General features: G+C 49.5%; 1 protein-coding gene across 4 annotated transcripts in view; it reads left to right on the top strand.

Moving 5' to 3' along the window:
• ODF3L1 (outer dense fiber of sperm tails 3 like 1) overlaps nucleotides 1–22,621 on the top strand; it is a 61,852-nt gene that overhangs the window by 31,395 nt on the left and 7,836 nt on the right. For 2 of the 4 annotated variants that reach the window (XM_044978894.1, XM_044978893.1), the window contains exons 2-4: nucleotides 12,946–13,119; nucleotides 14,426–14,536; nucleotides 15,150–15,260. In XM_044978894.1, coding sequence (XP_044834829.1) covers nucleotides 13,002–13,119; nucleotides 14,426–14,536; nucleotides 15,150–15,260 — 340 coding nt within the window. In that variant the 5' untranslated portion in view covers nucleotides 12,946–13,001. Of the gene's footprint in view, nucleotides 1–12,556; nucleotides 12,641–12,674; nucleotides 12,869–12,945; nucleotides 13,120–14,425; nucleotides 14,537–15,149; nucleotides 15,261–22,621 lie in introns of those variants that run through there. The other 2 variants (XM_044978892.1, XM_044978895.1) reach the window with 2 other exon arrangements.

Genomic DNA, 22,621 nt, shown 5'->3' with positions numbered 1-22,621 from the left:
CACACACACACACACACCTGTATTTACTCACACATCCCAGCACCCCTTTTCACACCAATATACCCCTCCCTTGCCCCCCCCCGAGAGACACACATTCTCCTCACACAGTTCCACACATCCAAGCTCCCCCGTCCACACACTTGTTCCCCACTCTCTTAGAACGCACACTTCTCCCTCTCACACACTTCTCCCTCACACAAAGACCTAGTCATGATGGCTGGGTGGCTGGCTGCTTAGTGGAAGGCTGTGTAGACACGCCACCCCAGTGCTGCTGAGGGCTGCTTCTGTTTATCCAGGGGTCTCAAAGTCACAGCCCGCGGGCCACCTGCAGCCCAAGAACCTCCCCACTGCGGCCCACGGAGGAGACACATGCAGACATGCGGCCAGCAATGTTTGCTGCAGGTGCCACCCCCCGCAGCTCTCATTGGCTGGGGGAGAGGGACAAAGATATCATCACTAGTCGCCGGGCAGCGTCAGCCATGGAAGTAGCATCATTAGTTGCTGGGCAGAGTCAGCCATGGAGGCAGCGTCACTTTTCCACAGTGTAGGTCAAATATACCAAACACAACTATCTGAGGCACACCTTATTGCAATCCTGAAGGTTTCAACTGCTCAGTCACTGAGGCCAAACATCAACAAACTGACAAAACTGAAGCATTGCCAGGTGTCTGGCAAACACTACAAACTGGCAGGCAAAGAATTGTATAACATTGTATGACAGTTTTGTTATTTCTAAGAAATTCAAAATAAAAATACAACATAAGCGTTTTCTTTTCTGAACACCGTCTTCAGTAACATCATTGGCCCACTGGGAGGATCTGAGGACTGGCACTGGCCCTAAGGTAAATTGTGTTTGAGACCCCTGGTTTATACCATCTCTCATGCTCGCCCCATCCAAGAGTTTGAGATCATAAACAGAGCTACTGTGGGGTCTGACATCCATTCCTGGCGGGAACAAGCAGCCTCCAAAAACTGTTCATTTGTAACTCATACACAGCTCAGGAGCTAATGCAATTCCCATTATACACAGCAAGGTTTCCAAGGCAAGATGTAGCCAGCGCTGAGGTGCTTTGTATAATGGCTGCTTGCTCTGGAAGCCATTTCAGCTGGCTAGATGTGATGCATGGCTAGAAAGGGTTAAACATCCTCCAGAATAAATAACCCCCAAAAGAAATGTAGGGAGATAATGTTTGTGTTTTTGTGTATTTACATATGTATGAATAGGGTCCACAATGTAACCAAGAGTCCCTGTCTGCTGTATTCTGACATCATTTAAATGAATTGTAAACATGGGATATCTCAGTATGCATCTCTCTTTGAAATGTACTATGAATGGTGGAGGAAAAAGCAAATGGCCTTATGTTAATTCGTATAGCTAAATACCAGTGATGGACCTCCTTCAAAGTCATCCTAATTACCCTTTGTTCCCCGTGGAAATCCCAACTTGTCAAAGAGGACATGAAATTGTATAAAAGATCCTTGGGCCCTGATTCTGTCATCTCAGATCTGCTTAGACTTCATCAGGGGAAGTTTGAGTCACAAGCCTGAGGTCCCAGTTATGCTGGTACGCCCTGAATATGAGATTTGGACATTGGACTATGACCTATGAACTGAATTCTAAAGGAACTCTTTGCAACTACAAAGCTCACCATCTGTGCTGTGAATCTGAAGCTCAATGAACTGAACTCCTGTCTGTCTGTATATTGATCTTTTAACCATACTCTCGCTTTTGTTTTTTAATACATTTTAGTTTAGTTAAGAATTGGCTGTAGTATGTATTTGGGTAAGATCTGAAATATTCATTAAACTGGGAGGTAATGTGTCCAATCCTTTGGGATTGGTAGAACCTTTTCTTTTATATGATGAAATAAGATTTACAGAAATTTTCATCATATTTGACATGGGTACCTGGATGGAGGCCTGAGTCTGGGTCACTTTAAGGGAACTGTGTTGTTTGGACTTCTGAGTAACAGGTAATAAAGAAGCTGTTTTATGCTGGTTTGGTTAATCTAAGTATTGGAATATCCACCGGCTTTATGGGGATTGTCTGCCCCATTCTTTGCAGTTTACCCAGAGTGACCACAGCTGGCTCCTCACTCGGGCCGCAGTCAGAGTGGCGTAGTCATGCTTGGATACACATTACCACAGGTTAATTGGGTTTTTGGATCAGAACCACACATGCTTGTCAAAATTTAATTATGATATTGGAGAGTTTAAGGGTTAAAAATCAGTTACAGTGAGTGACCCCTGATCAAGATCCTGACAGAAAAAGCCAGGAAGAATTGTGCTTACAGAGAGGGTTGCTTTTTAAGCAAAAGGCCCCAGAGCAGGATCTCAAAAATCTGTTAATTGCCAGTGATAAGGAAGCAGACCCAGTGCAAATGCTTGCAGTGAGAAACCAGCAGCTAGAACTCGAACAAAAGCAAAAAATAGCTCATATGGAAAGAGAAGCTGCTGAAAGAGAACGCCTGTGTTTTGAACGTGAACAAAAAATGGCATATATTCGTTTGCAGGAGCTAGAAGCTAAGGCAAAAGTGGACAGACTTAAGGTCCAACTCAAGAGAATAAAGCAGGGATGGGCAAACTTTTTGGCCCAAGGGCCACATCTGGGTATAGAAATTGTGTGGTGGGCTATGAATGCTCACAAAATGGGGGCTGAGATGTGGGAGGAAGTATGGACTCTGGGCTGGGCATACAGGTTCCAGGGTGGGGCCAGAAATGAGGAGTTCAGGGTGCGGGAGGGGGATCCAGGCTGGGGCAGAGTGGTTGGGCTGCAGGCCGTGGGGCGTGTGAAGGCTCTGGCTGGGGCTGAGGATGAGGGATTTGCAGTACAGGAGGGTGCTCCGGACTGGGACCGAGAGGTTTGGAGGGCAGGAGGAGGACTGGGGCAGGGGGCCAGGGCTGCCCAGAGGGGGGGCAAAGGGGGCAATTTGCCCCGGGCCCCGGGCTCTGCAGGGGCCCCCAAGAGAAGAGCAGAGGCTCCCGCCTCCGCCCCTCTCCTGGAGCCTCGGCGCATCAAGCGCCGAGACTCCGGCCGAGCCCCTGAGCCCCGCCCCGATCCGCGTGGTGAGGGGGCAGGGCTGGGAGCTCCAACGGGGCCTGAGCCCCGTCCCGCTCAGAGCGCCGTGGGGAGGGGGCGGAGCAGCTGCCTCCGCTCGGCGTGGAGCTCACAGCCCCGCCCCCTCACCACGCGGCTCTGAGCGGGACGGAGCTCAGGCCCTGCCGGCGACGCGCTCGGTAAGAGGCCGGGGCCGGGGAGAAGCCGGGGCCGGGGCCGGGGCCGGGGGGGAGAAGCGGGGGCCGGGGGGGCGAGAGGCCGGGGCCGGGGGGGGAAGAAGCGGGGGCCGGGGCCGGGCGGGGGGGGGGGGAGAAGCGGGACCCGCCGCCGTCGAAGCGCAGCCCGGTCTTCGGCGGCGGGGGGCCCCTTCTGTTCCGGGACCCGCCGCCGAAGTGCCCCGAAGGCCCGCGGCGGGGACCCCCCCCGCCACCGAATTACCGCCGAAGACCGGGCGGCGGGTCCCGCTTCAGCAGTAATTCGGCGGCGGGGGGCTCCCGCCGCGGGTCTTCGGGGCACTTTGGCGGCGGGTCCCGGAACGGAAGGGCCCCCCGCCGTCGAAGACCCCGGGCCCCCGGAATCCTCTGGGCGGCCCTGCAGGGGGCTGGGGCCTGGGAGGGAGTCGGGTGCAGGCTCTGGGCGGCGCTTACCTCAAGCAGCTCCCGGAAGGAGCGGCATGTCCCCGCTCCAGCTCCTTCGTGGAGGTGCAATCAGGAGGCTCTGCTGTGCACTGCCCCGTCCACAGGTGCTGCTCCTGCAGACCCAGTTGACTGCTGTTACTGGACAATGGGAGCTGTGGGGATGGCGCATGGGTGGGGGCAGCATGCAGTGCGGAGCCCCCTGGCTGCCCCTATGCATAGGTTCCTGAGCGGGGACATGTTGCTGCATCCAGTAGCTGTGCAGAGCAGCCCCCAACCCTGCTCCCTGGCTAGAGCGCTGGAGTGGGGCAAGCCCCAGACCCCGTTCCCCAGTGGGAGCTCGAGGGCCGGATTAAAATGGCTGCCTGGCCGGATGTGGCCCGCGGGCCATAGTTTGCCCACCCCTGGAATAAAGGAACAAGAGGAACTGTATCATCCTGAAAAACCAGTTCCTCTCAAAACCAAAGATGGGAATAGAATCTATCCAGTTTGTAACAATGTTGGTACGTTGTTTGACTCTAAGCAGTTGTCTGTGTGTAACCAAATTTACCCCAACACTGCCACCTTTTATGTAAATGCTTTTACTGCGAGCTCAGGTGAAGGTAACCCCATAACTTGTGCAGAGAATGTAAAAGCCAATGGTAATTACAAATTACAGCTTCTAACATCACTCTTATTAAAACAGATTTTGTCAGAGAGGAAGATTGTTTACCAAATCAGAGTGTGAATATTGTAATCCTCTGAGTTCACTGTACATGAGCCTTTAGCCAGAATCCATCTTGAATGGAATGGTGTTAAACATGAAGTTATAGCTGGGGTAAGGAAGTTATTGCCTAAGGATCTTTTGATTGGGGATGATGATAAAACTTTGTTCAGTCAAACTGATGACATAAACCAGTCACAGGAAAGAAATCATCCTGAACCTGTGTCCACTAGGGGCAAGGATTTGCCTATGGAGGGTTTCTCCAAATGTTTGTATGAGGAAAATAGCTGTTTATCTGTGCAAAGAAGCAGTGCATATGTGGAAAAAATTCCCAATTGTCTGTCTGGTATCTCAGAAGTGACTCTAGCATTAGATAAGGCTCAGGAAGATGTTTCTCTAGAGCAAATTAAAGTTGATGATCAGGTTAAAGCCCTAATTGAGGAAGAAAAGGGTACATTTTTTATGGGTGATGGAATGTGGGCTAGTAAAGCTTGGGAAAGTAAGTCTGATCCAGGTAAAAGTGATGGGCTTAAAGTAGCTCTGTGTAATAAGACACTATTTGTGGAAAACAGCAGTTTATCTGTTAAGGGTGGGAAAGGCAAAGAAAGTTTAGATGAGCATAGGTAGCCTTCTGAGCTGATGACTTTGTCTAATCAGCAGTTTGGGAAAGCAAGGTTAGTGGAACATGAATATCCCTATACTTTATCTGTTACCAGTGTAGAGAATTGTGACAGTGAAGGAAATGTTCCTGTGTCTGTTAGGGGTAACAACTTGCCTATGAAGGGAGCTACCTCAGTCTCCAAGCAATTGTCCATGAACAGCCATGTGTCCTGGGAAAAGGGGAGGGACAGCTCAGTGGTTTGAGCGTTGGCCTGCTAAACCCAGGGTTGTGAGTTCAATCCTTGAGGGGGCCACCTAGGGATCTGGGGCAAAATTGGTACTTGGTCCTGCTAGTGAAGGCAGGGGGCTGGACTTGATGACCCTTTGTGGTCCCTTCCAGTTCTATGAGATAGGTATATTTCCATATTATTATGAGGGAAATGATATCCCAAGATGTTTATATGTAAAAGTGGAATGTTTCTCCAGCTCTTTTCTGTCTGTAAAGCAGACAGAAGAAGCCTGTCAGCCCATGATGATTGACCCAGAGCTGATTCTGGATACAACTAAAGCCCAGGAAGGAAGTGGTCCTGAATTTGTGACTGCTATGGATGATGATATTGTAGCCAGGTTGCATCCAGTTGATGTCATAAATAGCTCCGAGAGACCAAGCGATTCTGGTGCTTTTATTTTGCCTGTTGCTAGTGTGTTGTTGGATAAAGATATGACAACCTTGGCTGATCAGAGTGATGATATAGCCAGGGCCCAAGGAAAGCATGAAAATAATTTGACTATGTTACTCACTGACAGAGTGGAAACTTGTAACAAGGAAAAGAATGCTTCTAATCTTTTGACTACGAAGTCTAGCAATTTACCTGAAAGGGGTTTTTGTGAAAATCCTCCTGATGGGCCAGATGTGATTCTGGATGTATGTAAAACTCAGAAGTTTGGTGATTTGTTTGTTGTGCCAAAGTCGGTTCTAGACATAAATAAAACTCAGAAAGAATCTGTTGCAGTGCATGATATTGTAAAAGAAAAGGAATTTTTTAATGAAGTCTTTAAAGTCTGTGAAAAGGAATTGTTTCCATTGACACTTAATGGGCCATTGTTGATAGTAAACCATCTCTCTTCTGGGGAAAATGTGCTGGTGCCTAGTGGCCAAAGTCTTTCAAATGAAAATGAATCCACTGAATTTGCTTTGAAAAAAATCCATTGTGGATAGCTTTGAGGAGATTTCAGGTGGGATAAAAATTGTTAGGGAGTTTAAACAGCCCTATAAGCTTAACCAGCTTGTCGGGGAGACAACAGTGTTGGGACAGAACTGTATCCATGTTGATTCTTTGAGTAAACAGTCTGTATCTCAGGTTCAGAGGGATGACTGGACAGCTGACTCTGCAGAGCAGGAGGACAGTTGTGCAGTTAATCTATCAAGCATATAGGGGATGGCAGGTACATTCTCATCTCTAGATATTTTGGATATGACTTGTAGTCTTTTAGTGTACTTGACATCTGATTCCATGTGGAAGCAGAGGTTGGTAAGGGAAGAACAAAAAAACCTTGAATGTAACAGGCTAGTGAAAATGGATGGTATCTCTTTAGGACAGAGTCCAGCCTTGGAATTGGTAAAAGTTGAGGATTTGAAAACTAGTAAACAAGCTAATGTCTGTGTTGATGCAAATTACCTGATGGACTGGGGGGAGAAAGACTTGCCCATAGCCATTAGCAAAGAGACCTACATGCGACAAAGGGTTAACTCACCGGGTCTCCACAGCTAGGTACCATACTTGGGGCCAAATCAGGCTGAGGCTATGAGTGAAATGAGATTGAGGGTCTAATCACCAGTGGAGATTTAACTGCATTACAAAAGCATCACGTTGTCTGGCCTAGCTGGAACCATTGTCTAGGAAAAGCATGGAACCGGGATAGCAGGAGATGCTGCAGGTCCAGACGGAGGTGCATGATCAGAGCAGGATGGGGGGACGGATGACTGGAAGAGCAGGAGATGTTGTAAGGCAGCACTGAGATACGATAATGAAGCAGATTGTGGGCAGAAGACTTGGCTGTCAGGGACTGTAAGCAGGGAGGATTGGGGTACACTGGCAGATCTGTGTGTGTGTGGCAGTGCAGGACGCAAGGAGCAAGGGGTGCTGTAGGTGAGGAATGAGAGTCATCAGCCACTGCGTGTGGAGAATCCAGGGCTGGGCTAGTCGGGCATGTGGAGAATCAGGATTGAGCTGTTTGTTCAAAGCCTGCACTGTACCTGCCTGCATCGCATCGTGCCTGGCTTGGTATTAATTCCTCACTTTCACCAGCACCAAACTCATCCAGTTTGAAATGGACAAACAAACAAACAGCCCAAACCAATGAATCATTCTAATGAGAAGACTCCGGATGGTCAATGAATCATCCCAGAGAGGCAGCCTTAATGAAGAAAAAGTCCCACTGTCCGATCTGTTAAACACAAGCCTTGTCAGGTGGTGCTCTATCATATGAGAGGCTGGAACAAGCATTCAGAGGGGGGTGGCCCTTGGGGGGAGGGCGGGGGAGAAGCCGAGGTCGACTTGTGAAATATGGGCCTCTGCTGAGCTGCGATAACTAGCGGGAACAATTAGATTATCCCAGCTGTGTGCTGTCATGGATGTTTGTGCTGCCCATTGGAGTGGGGCTCCCTTACTCTGTCCTACGTTACACAAGGAGGGCCACTGATGTCAGTGGGAATCCTGGATGTCATCAAAAGGTATATCTCATTGGAGCACTGGTGGAGGGGCTAGCTGCCTGAGCTTAGACCCATGGGGTAGGGTGGGCTTGAGCACCAATGGCTAGCCTGAGGCTCCGCTGGTGCTGCAGTATCCACACAGCTAGTCTTAGCTCGCTAGCTCAGGCCGTGCTAGCCCAAGTCTCACTCCCAGCTGCCGTGTGGATGTATCCAAAGGGAGCATATAGCCCTAGGTTTGTCTCGTCCCCATTCTGTGGGACAGACAGCACAGAGATCTGTCAGTGCCCCTTCCACATTAGAGAGGCACCCAAACCAAAACCATGCATCAGAACATGGCTGAACTGTGGCAATGTCTAGTTCTGCAGCTGGATCAGAGCTTGGCAGACTGGGCCCATCTCTCCTACAGACCAACAGCTGCAGAGGGGACAGTGATAGGTTGCATCAGTCACCCCATAACGTCAAAACACATCAGCAGCTCCAGAGTTCAGGTTGGCTGTAGATTTGCACTTTCAGCTGGAACAAAGTTCTGGAAGCCTATCTGTTAGTGCACGTAAATATATTCATCGCATGCCATTCATGCGTGAAAGCGCTAAAATCTAGTTTGTCATTTGCAGTGTTGCGTAATTTGTAGTTTACTGTGGTTTCTAAAAAATGTCTAACCTCATCTGAGGCTCAAGTGAGGAATGATTGGTGTTTTGGGTTGTGTGTATGTGTTTATGTGCTGGGCTGTGTAGTGTACGTGTGTTTGTAATAAATTGAAACTCACATGCTAGAACTTGTTTGCTAGCTAAGCGAACTCAACCTGTGTTCATGGGATGGAACTTGTTAGGGTTGTCTCATGGCAGGAAGACACTGCGATCTAAACATCAGATTTTGGAGAAGCAGATCAGTGAAATAATTAACACTAAATGTGTGCTCAAAGCTAGTAGCTAATGGAGCAAAGGATGGATAAGCTGGTGGGAACACGCCTCACTCACAGCTGCATACAACCTATCAATGGTCAGAGTTAAGGTTACAATTTACAGGGCCTGTGATGGTTCATTGTGCTGCATCTTGCATAGACTTTAAGGTCAGAAGGGACCAGCGTGATCATAGTCTGACCTCCTGCTCATTGCAGGCCACAGAACCTCACCCACCCGCTCCTGTAATAGACCCCTAACCTCTGGCTGAGTTACTGAAGTCCCCGAATCAGGATTTAAAGATTTAAAGTTATAGAGAATCCACCATTTACATTAATCTAAACCTGCAAGTGACCCATGCCCCATGCTTCAGAGGAAGGTGGAAAACCCCCAGGGTCTCTGCCAGTCTGACCTGGAGAAAAATCCCTTCCTGACCTCAAATATGGTGATCTGTTAGATCCTGAGCATGAGGCAAGACCCACTAGGCAGACCCTGGGAAAGCATACAGCAATACAAAGTGTCAGACACTCACCCTGCATTCATTTTGCACAAAGTACAGGTGGATGGATGGACAGGGAATCAGTCCTTGCATTATGGAGTTATGTTGCTAATGTTTGCAATGTGTTCTGTGAGGAGCCCGCATTATTAGTGAGTTTCCTGAGGACATGTGGGTTGCTGATGTCTTAAATTTTCGTTTCCTTGTTTCATCGTGCTTGTGTTGGCAATGCTGTATGTTGGTTAGCAACCTTCACTGAATTACTGCGTAGGATTTTTCTCTAAATGAATATGAATAAGGGAGGCATCAGCCATCTTCCAAGAGTTGTATATTACTGCTGCAGCACCACTCACGATTCTCCTCTCTCCTCCAAACCCTGGGTGTCTGAAATATCCAGGCGGGTGGGGAGAGACTTTGGGGGGCCTTTTCCCACTAACAGCATAGATGTTGGGTCATTATTTTTATCGTTTATCATTTGCATTGCAGTGGTTCTGTTGTGTAGTGCTGTACACACAGCAAACAAAAAGAATCCCTGCTTCAAAGAGCTCGCTGTCTAAGTATAAGATGGGAAACAACAGGTGGATACAAGAAACAGAGACATCGAGCAGAAGGTGTTAGGGAAGTCAAAACGGGGCTCTCCCTCCCTACCACAACCCCCTTTGTATTCCACTCTGGTCAGTCTTTTTAGCACAATAAATAAAGGAAATGAATTTGAGGCAAGGACAAAGATGCTGCCTCTGGACGGGTTCTTACAAAGAGAGATGCAGCTTTTGCGCCAATTTCCCCCAGCCCTATCCCTCTCTTTCAGCCACCTCATTCAAGTCCCCCATGTATTTATTACAGCTCTGCAGTCTGCTGTAATGTAAACTCAGGAGAAGCCCAGGGTATGGACAGCAGATTTGTTTCTCCTGGGAGGCTAGGATGATGGCTGTGGGTTTGTTTTTCTTTCACAGTCAACATCTGGATTGATGCGGAGGAGGGCAACTGCAGTGGACCAGTGCCTCTGAGAAGCAAAGCTTCCTGTTCAACTGAAAACTACTAATTTGGGGCCTACCAGCTCTGCCAGTAACCCTTTAAGGGCGGGACTGCATCTTTCTGCAATGAAACTGCCTGTTGAGTGGCTCCTTCGCAGATTTCAGGGAATTTACATTCTCCTCTTGCATAAGAAACTTCCAAACCTGCTGGATTTCCCTTACAGAGTACTCTGCGATAAAGATGCCAAACACATCTTTTAAGGTTAGGGCCGGCTGGCTCTACAGTTTTCACCGCCCCAAGCAGCGCGCCGAATTGCTGCCGTGGGCGGCAGGGGCAGTCCGTGTGCCCTTAGGGCGGCAGGCACGTTTCTGCGGTGGCGGCAATTTGGCGGCAGCTTCTATGTTTAGCTGAAGCCGCCGCGGACAGCTAAACATAGAAGCTGCCGCCGAATTGCGGCCACCACGGAAACGCGCCTGCTGCCCTAACAGCACACGGACTGCCCCTGCCCTCCGCGGCGGCAATTCGGCACGCTGCTTGGGGGCAAAACAACAGGGACTGCCGCCCCTTGCAGATTGCCGCCCCAAGCACCAGCTTGGAATGCTGGTGCCTGGAGCCAGCCCTGTTTAAGGTATTCTAAGGTATGCATTAAGGGTTTGCTCAGCACAAGGACAGCAAGCAGTTCTGCTGCTTCCCAACCGGAGGAGAAAGAGTTAAGTACCTGGGGGCACATTAAAATGCCCCTGTAATCTCACTGCTCTCTGCTTTTACTATTCTTACTCTTGAAGAGAGTGTAGAGGTGGCCATGAGGTTGGCACAATGTGTGTTTTTAGTGTCATTTGTGTCCCTGATTAATTGGAGACTCTCAAAGCACTTTACAAAGGTAGAGAAGTGTTATAAACCCCCTTTTACAGGTGGGCAAACTGAGGCACAGAGCGATTAACTGATTTGCCCAGGATCATACACATTCAGTGGCAGCGTGAGGGACAGAACCCAAGTCTGCTCACTCCCTGTCCTATTTGAAGCACAAGGCCAGGATAGGATTAATTGTAATTAGTAATTGTGCCTAGAAGCCCCAGCCAAGACTGAGGCCCCATTGTGGTAGGCACTGCGCATACGCACGGAGAGGCCGTCCCTGCCCTGAGGAGTTTTCCATCGAAATAGGGAGCACAGGCAACGGGTGAGAGGGAAACAGTCTGAGAGTGGAGATGTGACTTGCCCAGGGCCATGGCTGATCAGCGGCAGAGCCAGGGTTGGGACCCAGTGCTGAGCCCCTGTGGAGTGCCAGAGCCACTAGACCAGTGGTTTTCAAACCTTTTTTTCTGGTGACCCAGTTGAAGAAAATTGTTGATGCCCATGACCCAACGGAGCTGGGGATGAGGGTGTGGGAGGGGCTCAGGGCTGGGGCAGAGAGTGGGGGTGAGGGCTGCGGGGTGGGGCTGGGAATGAGGAGTTCAGGGTTTGAGGGGGTCTCAGGGCTGTGGCAGGGGGCTGGGGTGTGGGAGGGGGTCAGGGCTCTGGACTGGGGATGCAGGCTCTGGGGTGGGGCTGGGGATGAAGGGTTTGGGGTACAGGAAGGAGCTCCAGGTTTGGGGGATCTCAGGACTGGGGCAGGGGATTAGGGTGCAGGGTTAGGGCCCAGGCTTACCTTGGGTGGTTCCCGGTCAGCGGCAAAGAGAGTGCTAAGGCAGGCTTCCTGCCTGTCCTGGCACCACGGACTCCGCTGCGCCCCAGAAACAGCCAGCAGCAGGTCGAGGTCCTAGGCAGAGGCGCGCAAGTGGCTCCATGTGGCTCTCGCCCACAGGCACTGCTCCCCAGCTCCCATTGGCTGGGAGTGCAGAGCCGGTGCTCGGGGGGGGGGCAGCGTGCAAAGCCCCATGGCCGCCACCTAGGAGCCAGACCTGCTGCTGGCCGCTTCCGGGGTGCAGCGCAGTGTCAGAACAGGTAGGGACTAGCCTGCCTTAGCTGGGCAGCACCTCCGATGGGACTTTTAATGGCCCAGTTGGCGGTGCTGACCAGAACCACGCGACCCAGTGCCTTACATTCCGTGACCCAGTTCTGGGTTGCGACCCGCAGTTTGAAAACCACTGCACTAGACACCCTTCTTTAGCTCGAGACAAACTATTTTGAGAGCTGCCTGGACAGATCAGCAGCCAGCCCCTTTAGAGGAGCGCTAATGGGGTTTTTACAGACAACGCATTATTCTGTGATAACAACTTGGACTGCAGGGCTCATAAAAGGTTTTTTGTTTTTTTTTACTAAATCTTTCTTTTACAACGGCAGCGATGGTTGGTAACATGATCAGCCTTTGGAGTCTGCCCAGACCATGTCTCAGCAACTGCCTGTGGCTTTCTCCTCCTTAGTGGTCACTACGCAGAGCTAATGCCCACCATGTTGGGGGCTAGTCTGGCTCCATACACATCCTTCCACAACGTTCTGCCAGCACCATGGCAATGTGGAAATAAACAGACTTTCCAGATTCCACACTTACATCATCCCCTTGGCAACCAAAGGGCTAATCAGAGCAGGGGCTGCCGTTTACGGTCCAAAAAAAGAAGTCGAAGGCAAGTTTGAGGATCTGGGTGTTGTTTTTTTGTGTTGTTTTTTAAATTAAGCTTTTAATCCCTGGCCAAGTTGAAGCGGCAGCAACGCAAGTCACTGGTCCAAACTGATCGTTAACGCAGAGCTCATCTTTTCCCCACGCATGTTTTGTAAATGGCTGCTTTGACTTTGCCACACTGCCCTTTCGGTTCATCAGTGCCCTAGTCCCTCTAGCAAGAAGCCGAGCACGGGTGCCGCAGAGCTTTATTTATTTATTTATGTATTTATTTATTTATTTATTTAGTGTTTTCTTGGCATGTGTTTCCAGGGTAACTGCGGGTGACGGAAGCTATAAAGACTCCCCGAGGCCTCCCCACAAGGGAGATGTCCAGGTCTAAAGGTCCCAGCCGAGCTGGCAATTATGGCGCTAGCACCTGTAGAACCTCAGCCATGGCACCAGGGGGAGTCAAGCAGTACCCACCAATCAGTGCCAAAATCAAGGGTGAGTGAACTTCTTACCTGGGGAAACACATTCTAACTAAAGCACGTCAGGGAAGAAATAGCCCTGCCTGTCCCTGCTTTGCTCCAGCTGGAGTGAAAGAGTTGCCCCAATACCCTGGGGCTGGGCAGAGAGAGAGATGCAAGAGTACCTAGAATAAAAGGGAATTACCCAGTACAGTATCCCAAGCTGACAGATGGATAGATAGATGGTGCTGCTGATAATAGTAGTTAATAATAGGATTCTCATCCTAAGGCAGGCAAGTGAACCTTTTTATAGATGGATTGCTGTAGATAGAAAGACAGACCTGCGGGGTGGGAAAGGGACTAGTGGAGAAGCTCGTATGTATGGAGCTGGACTGGGTCTTGTAGGCCAAAGCCAGAGTTCACAGGGAACCAGCATCTCTAGGTTGTACCTGTCTTTAGTGGGATGCCAATGGCTCCTCGGGCTGATGGAGAATTGATTACATCTGGATATCACTATGACTTGTGCAAAATCTGAAATAATTGCGTTCGAACCAGGGAGTAACTCCTTTAAGTCATCTGCAGCCTGGGAGGGTAGGAAACAGAGGGGCTGGAGGCCTTCTTGTTAGGTCAGCGGATCTCAAATGATGGTCCATGGATCACTGCCAGAGCTCTGCAGAGACCTTCCTGGTAGTCCACAGTTGACAGACAAGCAACAGAGCTTGGAGTTCTGGGATTTGGGGGTCCATCGGGTAATCTTTCTTTTACAAAGAGGTGCTTTCCAGGATGGAAAGGTTAGAAAGCTACAACCATATGGGACGGTCACCTTTGCAGTCACATTCCCATCTGGGGCTGTAGGATACAGAGGGCAGAGATTATCTCATCTGTGCCCTGGAGTGACAAGGGGGAGGAGGTGATACCCTTCGTTAGGGACGGTAACACCCACGTTCTGGAGAACAGGAGGATAGAAACCTTCTGGTCAGGGTAACTCCTTCAGGGTAAACCTTCTGGTAACTCCCATAATTATATCCCCATGCCAGGGAACGGGATACAAGGCCGGTGGGAGACTAAAGACCTTCGCATTAGAGCATGGTCACCCTCACTATTAAGCTCTGAAGAATGAGGTTTAGAGCAGGGGGGCCTAAACACCTTAGGGGACATTAGTCACAAGATCACTTCCTTGTCTTGGACTGAGATAATACATGGGTAGGAGGAGAAAGGAGCTTCACAAGGAGCATAGGGTGTGAATCTCTTCTGGTTGAACCTGTTATATAAGTTAAAGAGGGGCTGGCTTATTCCTCTCTTCATGTTAACATTGTACATTCACATTTCCATTTGCATTCCAGGGCCAGGGGCCGGAAAATATGGCCGGCAGCCCTGCACTGGCATCAGGAATCATGACTTCACCATGTTTGCAGAACCAGCTTACACGATGCGTATAAAACACACGGAGAAAAGTGAGTTACACACATGGAACCAGATCCTTGGCCGGTGTGAACTGGTGTTGCTCCATTTACATCAGTGATTTACACCAGCTGAACATCTGGCCCACAGTTCCCTAGCATACAAAAGTCCAAAATGAGTTTGAAACTCTGTAGTCAGAGGGAAAGACAGCCTGACTAAGCCTCAAAGGCCCATGGACTCAGCACCTCACCAGCATGTGGACGGTCTTAGTCCCAAGTGTTCATGGACTGAGCACCTAACCTACAGAAAGTTACAGGATAAATGACATATGCTACAATCCCTATGGGAGAAATGCATTGCTTCTTGGATGCCTCCCACCCAAATGGTAGCAGAGTGCAGGAGTGTTCATGTGGTGCTACCAGCCCAGGGACACAGATCCAGCCCATTTCTGGCACTTTGTCCTGGTCAGGGACAAAATCTTCAGCATGAAGACATGTGGCTATCATGCCCAGACCCTCTAGAATCCCAGTTCTAAGAGATCTCGGGGAAGCTAGAGGGACCAAAAAAGTTGAACCAGTGCAAGATAGTGAGCTGAGGGTCAGATCTCTCAGCTGTAGCTTGTGAGCTGATACTTCCTCAACTGGATTCTTCTCCTTTCCCTTGTAGTCTTGGCTGACACAGTCAGTCCTGGTGCCTGCTTCGTAGACCCTCACCTCTCCCGCTTTGGGTGGTGGAAGCCATCATCCTTCCGCATACAGAACCAAGAGAAGAGTCTAAGTGAGTAGCAGAAACATGGCTGGTCTACTATTGCAGTGCATTCCATGATGGTTAGGGTATGATGGACAGATAGATGAGTGTAGTGTCACAAGTTACTTGGAACTCCTTAAAATTAAGTGAGGTACAGAACTCTGAGTTTTTCTGATCATGTCTGCACTGTGTGAGTATCTGCCCAGCACTCCCTAAGCCCACAAAGTGCTGTCCCACCATGCAGTGGGCTAAGTGGGAAACCTAGAAGGTTTCTTTGGGGGACTTGTCTTCTTTGGTTGTTCCAGTGTCTTGGAGAGGAATCTGGAGACTAGGTCCCTGGGACAGTGCGCCCATAGATACCTACAGTAACCCTGAGTTCTGGCATCATAGTTCCTGTCACAAATACTGCCTACCTCTGTCCTAGTGCCAATGGCAGCAGCTATCTCACCCATCTGACTGGCTCCCGCTCCCCTAGCCCCATGTGAGTTTAATCAGGGGCACACCCATGCATTGGGAAAGATCCCAGTTCAATGGGCTTTGGATCAGGCCCAGAACCAGCTGCTGCTCCACCTAGCAGCTGTTAACCTTTTTAAAGCAAGCGAGGACGCAGGCTCCCCACCTGCTGCCATGGGCTCTCTGGCCCTGAAAAGCTGCGGCTGCTGTGCTTCCCACCATACAATCCTGGAAGGCAGTGTGATGGGTTGAATCACAGAAACCCCCTTGGGAACTGCCAAGTGATGTGCCAAGACTACTTCTGCCCCTGCTTTTCCTGCCAGCTCGGGACCCCAGCACCCTGTCTTGCTGAGCCAGACACACCCATCTGCTCCAACACAGACCCAGGGTCTGAATTACTTGCCCCAAAGCTGCAGACTTAACTGAAAGCAGCTCGCAGAAGTGTTCTTGTCTTTAACACTCAGGTGCCCAACTCCCACTGGGGTCTAAACCCAAATAAATCCATTTACCCTGTATAAAGCTTATAAAGGATAAACTCATAAATTGTTCTCCCTCTATAACACTGGTAGAGAGAGATACACAGCTGTTTGCCCCCCCTATTTATAGATACTCTGGGTTAATTAATAAGTAAAAAGTGAGTTTATTATATACCGGAAGTAGGATTTAAGTGGTTCCAAGTAGTAACAGACAGAACAAAGTGAATTACCAAGCAAAATAAAATAAAACATGCAAATCTAAGTGTAAAACAGTAATACAACTGAGTACAGATAAAATCTCACCGTGAAAGATGTTTCAATAAGTCTCTTTCACAGACTGGACGCCTTCCTAGTCTGGGCACAATCCTTTCCCCTGGTACAGCCCTTGTTCCAGCTCAGGTGGTAGCTAGGGGATTCTTCATGATGGCTTCTCCCCTCCCTTTGTTCTGTTCCACCCCTTTATGTATCTTTTGCATAAGGCAGGAATCCTTTGTCCCTCTTTGGGTTCCCATCCCCTCCTTCTCAATGGAAAGACACCAGGTTAAAGATGGATTCCAGTTCAGGTGACATGATCTCATGGCACTGCAAGACTTCATTGCCCACTTGCCAGCACACACATATACAGGAAGACTTACAGGTAAAACAGAGCCATCTGCAGACAATTGTCCTGGTTAATGGGAGTCATCAAGATTCCAAACCACCATTAATGGCCCACACTTTGCATAATTACAACAGGCCCTCAGAGTTATATTTCATATTTCTAGTTTCAGATACAAGAATGATACATTTATACAAATAGGACGATCACACTCAGTAGATTATAAGCTTTGTATTGATACCTTACAAGAGACCTTTCACATGAAACATATTCCAGTTACGTTAGCATATTTTCATAAAATCATATAGAGTCCAATGTCACAGGAAGCATGCCTGGAACATGCTGAGAGCATTCAGAACCAGTATCACACACACTCGCACCAGGAGTAGTTAGTTACTCATTCATAATTTCTTGGCATCCGACAGCCCAAGCCCTCTGGGTGCTTTAGCAAAAAATAACTAACATTTTGGATCCAAACAGGCCAAATTCATATCCAGGGCAAGCTCATTACAGCACTGTGGAATCTGGCCCATTGAGTCTCACTGGGCCAGCTCCTCTGCTGGTGTGTATTAGCCTAGCTCCATTATGGAGCTATATTGGTTTACACTAGCAGAGGATCTGAGCCTGCATCTCCTACCCTAGCTGGAATTCTGATGACATTTGTGAAGTCTCGCCACACATGGGGATAAAGGAGCTAGAATGTAGTTAGACCTTCTAGGGACCGTGGTGTTGCAGTGGGTAAATGCACTAACCTGTCTTCTCTGCAGACGTGGGTTTCAATACAACATTGACTGCAACTTACACGAGGTTGAAGGTCTCATCCTAGTCCTTAGCGGGCATTTGTTCTAGCATGATACCACCGGAGTTTGTCATCACTTCGATATGTTCAGGAACACACTGCAGATCTTCAGTGCTGTTCAGGAATGGCCCACGGTACTGGAATAGCAGCTCAGAGAGAGGTGCATTGGTAGAGCTGTGGGAGACACAAGACTGGAAGAGCAACAGAATTATGTTAGCACTGTGGTGCGTTAGCGATGTTATTGGGAAGGACAGTCACTTACTAGCTGGGCTATTGGAGGCCAGGCTCCACATGCATTGCTTCCCCCTGCTCTAACCAGGGCTATCAGCTTCTAATTACAAGCCCCCAGTTCACCTAATGTTTATTAAACAGATGCTCTGCAGAATGTCCCAGCTGCCTTGTGCCTGTTTAACATCACACCCACCATTTGGTAGATGAGTGGGAAAGACCTTTACCCTCTCCTCTTGGTGAATCAGGGGCTGATCTGCAGCCCTTTCAGGTCAGTGGAAAGATTCCCGTTGACTTCAATGGGCTTTGGATCAGACCCTAAGATTGTTTGTTTGTTTTTTTTAATATTATTTAGAGAGGGCAGACACGCCTTCTCCCATATGACCTCCACATCCTCTTTGGGAATCATAGGGTGAGGCAAGAAATGAATTCAATGGGAGAAAAAAAATTACATTGAGAAACTTCCTATAGATGCATATGCCCCTCCAGCTACTATCCAGGCTTACCAGACATATCTTGTTGGACAATTAGTAACAGTAACTCTAAACCTATGGCTTTCCTAAGCACAGGAACTTTCCATCAAATAAAGTAAACTGGCAAAAATGCCATTATTATTAATTATACAATCAACAATAATAATAGTGCTGAGGAGCAGGACCAGGAGCATAGACCAGGACTCTTACGTTAGGTTCTCTACATATACAGAACCAACAGGTGTCCCTGCCTCAAGGAGCTTACAATCTTAGCATATGTTATTTCAACTCATGTTAGAGACAGAGAGCGAGAGTGTGTGCTTCTACGCCCACCCCCGCAAACACATGTGGCTTGTTGACAGCAGACACATCTGGAATTTTCTTGGCTGTATCCAGCTGCCTTCCCTGTCCCAGCTCAGGGAACAGGTGATGGGAAACACTGTGGCTCTGTGTAGCCATTAGAAGCAGCTGGGCAGATGTGTAAGTCCTTGTAGGGTTTGGTTTATGCAGAGAAATGGGAAGGGATAATGGCAGGGGCCAATTTGGGTTGTTCAGTAAATCCAGAACACCTCATCTTCCTAAAGCTGGGGGACTTGGAGAGGTTGAGTATGTGGCTGCTTGAATGAACAGACAGCAACGCCAGTGCAAACCACGTGAAAATAATGGCAAGGAATCCAAGAGGGTTATGTAGCTTTAGTTTCATAATCAAGAACTTTGGAGGTTAGCTATTGAATTAAAGATAAGCAACCATGAATTACAAAGCCATTGAAGAGTTTAGTGGTGATATCCTACACCACTACAGTATATTTGACAGTGGGGCCTTCAGTTATAATAACTATGGGGAGAGGGACCTGAGCTCCCCGTGCATGAGAATTGGCTGTCCCACATCCCAAAGCAACAGCTGACAACTCTGTCTCTGATGTCTTCAAATGTTTGTGCCCCCATGAGGGAGCAAGGCTGGTCTGCCAGGTAAGGCACAAGATAAGGCACAAGACTAGGTGCTGGGAGACTGGGGTTGAATTCCTGACTCTATCACAGACTTCCTGAGTAAGTCTGGCTAAGACACTCAACCCCTCGGTTGCTCAGTTTCCTGGCCTGTTAAATAGACATCATAATGCTATGGAAGGCAGGGCCGGCTCTACTGTTTTTGCCCCCCCAAGCAGCGTGCCGAATTGCCGCCGCAGACGGTGGGGGTAGTTCGTGTGCAGTTAGGGCGGCAGGCGTATTTCCGCGATGGCGGCAATTCGGCGGCAGCTTCTGTCTTCAGCCAGAAGACAGAAGCTGCGCTGCCACGGACAGCTGAACACAGAAGCTGCCGCCGAATTGTTGCCGCCGCGGAAACGCGCGTGCCGCCCTAACAGCACATGGACGCCCCTGCCATCCGCGGCGGCAATTCGGCGCTCTGCTTGTGGGCAAAAACACACAGACTGCCGCCCCTTGCAGATTGCCGCCCCAAGCACCTGCTTGGAATGCTGGTGCCTGGAGCCGGCCCTGATGGCAGGTGGCCCTGTTACATATAGTCTTCCAAGTTCTTTATTGTTTAGCACGTGACCAAACATTTGGTCTTGTGAAGACATGCTGTGAGGTGTTAGTTTGGGGTGAGGCAAGGTTCTGTGTGGAGGCAGCTTCTGGGGAGGGAGCCCTGTGAGCCACAGGAGAATTTGCTTTCTGATTATAGTCAGTTCCTGTGGCAGTTACCCCCTGGGAACTGGGCATTGGTGTGGGGCTGATTTTCCTGGATGAAGAGATTGCATGCTGTTTGTGACCACCTCTGTTCCAGGACTGACAGAGCCCACCCTCCCCCAAATCCATTTGGGCCAAAGACCAAATCTGAGGGAAGATACCCCAAGAGTTTCAGCCAAGAGGCTTTCAACCCAGGGACCCAGAGGACACAGGGAAAAATAGAACACCACAACTCATGATTGGGTAATTGAGGGATGCCTGTGAGTATGAGTCCAAGTCAAAGCTCCTGTCAGAATACAGCCTGCTGTTCCAGATGATATAATTTCCTGCTCCCCGCAGAAACCACACAGTCCACAAGGGCACAGCTACTTCCCTGGGCATAACCCTGCAAAAAGAAAGCCAGATTATCTCACAGCTTGATTGACATCCCGTCCAAAAAGCTTCGTCTACTCCTGTGCTGACAGTACATGATGGCATCTCCAGACACAAATATGCCTTTGGCCTGCAGGCAGATATGCCCTAAGTGGCGTTCCAGACACCCATCTGTCCTGTATGGGTTGGGATGTGGCAGCTGGTGGGCATTGATACAGAAATATAGGGGAGGGTATTGCTCAGGTTCAACTTCTTCCTTGGCTCCATCCACCTGCATTCTCAGCTCCATCATTGTACCCTGCTGGCCCTCCTCCTTTTCCCTTCTGGACAGACCTCCTGTCCTATCCCCTTATTTCCTTGCTGGATTTGGTCCCTGAACAGACCCCTTCTGGTCCTTAAACTCTGAAACCTTTCTCCACATCATCCCAGCTGTACCCCACCAATCTGTGTCTTTAGACTAGAAACTATATGGCGCAGGGACTGTAATTTGTTTGCCCCATTTCCCTAAGGTCCTTCTAGGCTTGCAATGCTGTATACACGGCTAATAACAACATGCAAACCAAGCAGTGCAGGAGCTGAGGACCTTCTGGACCTAGTAAGGATCTGGTAGCTTACTCAGGGGGCGTCTGCTAGGATGTGGCTGCTCCTATTGCTCTTAGCCCGCTGCTGGGCATGTAGTCCTTCTTCCAGTTCAGTCTGGCATCAGATGGTACATCCTCTTCCCCTTCCCAGCTGTCCAGGAGGAGAGGATGCCAATGCTGAAGGTTCTGTCCATGCTGCTAAAGGAGATGAAGGATTTGCCACCATTGCGCTTGCTGATGTTCTCCCATCTCTGTTGTGTTATCCATTACATGACCCACTGTGTCTGTCCCAGCAAACCCTTTTGGGGGTTAATGATCTGACTTGCCAAGTGCACTGACTCATCTGGCCTGTGGTGCTTACTCAGTGAGCCTCTTAAAGGTCAGTGCCAAAGGGGTGGGATGCCTGTTTAAGGCAGGGTGCACAAATGTGTCTCAGCCGTTCACTCGGCACCTATGACAGTCATGCCAGCACTGCATCCAGCCCTCAGTGCCTAATATGGACCTTGTTCAGAAACCCCTTCTCCCCCTTAGCTCTGCTTGATCTGAGGAGATCAGTAGCAAGCAGGGCAGCCGAGCTGCAAGCCGAAGGGGTCACCGGGAGAGGGGAACTGTTCCTCAGCAGAAAACATGGCTCTTGCTGGAAGAGGCAATGAAGTGTGAAGATCCTGCTGCTGAAGTGAGCTGGGCATTCAGGGAGAAAGAGATGAAATTGGTCCCCTGGGGAAGTGAACAGAGGTGGTGGGCTCTGTACAGAAGGGCTTTTTAGAGCGAAGATGAAGACAGGAGGTCCCTGCGGAGAATAGACCGAGTGGCCAGCACTAGAGCCCCAGGGGAGATGCTGATACCCATAATGAGAACAGTTAGTGGCACATCCCAGCTGGACCCAAGAGCAATAGTTGCTCTGGTCCTTATTTAACCAACTGGCAGCTGGGGAGGATGCTGAGCAGAAAAGCCGCTGTGGCCAGCATTGCTGTTGCCTGTATTTCTGTGCAGCTGCTAGGGCCCAGAGGCCTGAACTACGCGGGCTGCTGCTTTAGCTTCTTCACTGAAGAGTTCATCGTCCCAGTGAAGGGGTGAGGAAATAAACAGCAGCTGATGGCTTGTGCAGTTCGGGTCCCGGGAGCCCTTCTGTTCCCAGCGCATCGTTGAGTGGGAGAAGGGGACGGACAGCACTCTTCGAGAGCGCAGCAGCCTGGGGCCACTTGGCTCACTCACCACAGATGTCTCGGAGGGGCAGCCCATTCAGAGGGAGAGAGAAACAGAGGCGGTGAGCACAATTTGGTCATGGCCTGTGGGAAGTGCTGTGTCTGGGAGCTCCCAGATAACGGTAATGAGGAAATGTTGCAACCCTGATGATTTCGCCCTGCTGGACACTCACCAGTTTGCTGTACTGGACCCCCTCCCGGGGGGGCTCACAGGCTCTTGGTTTGTTGGGGGTGAGTAGAGTTTAGGCATGTTTGTGGGCCTCCAGGCAAACACCCCAGATGCAGACCCCAAGTCTGATCCCACCATCCAATTGCCTAAGTATTGAAATTAGTGTCAGCTCTCCAGTAGCTGCTGCATGCTCCCAGAGTACCACTGAAGCTATGCACATGCTGGTCAATTGTCTCCCCCTTCAGGGATGGTGTGACAGTGTAAGCAGATACCTCTCAGACACTGCAAAGGAGTTTCTAAACACACACACACACTTTACTCATAGAAAAAGCACAAGAGATATAGAAATCTGTA

The sequence above is a fragment of the Mauremys mutica genome, chromosome 11 (assembly GCF_020497125.1).
Source record: "Mauremys mutica isolate MM-2020 ecotype Southern chromosome 11, ASM2049712v1, whole genome shotgun sequence".
In the NCBI taxonomy this organism is placed as follows: Eukaryota; Metazoa; Chordata; order Testudines; family Geoemydidae; genus Mauremys; species Mauremys mutica.
This window is presented reverse-complemented; position numbering and strand designations above follow the sequence as displayed.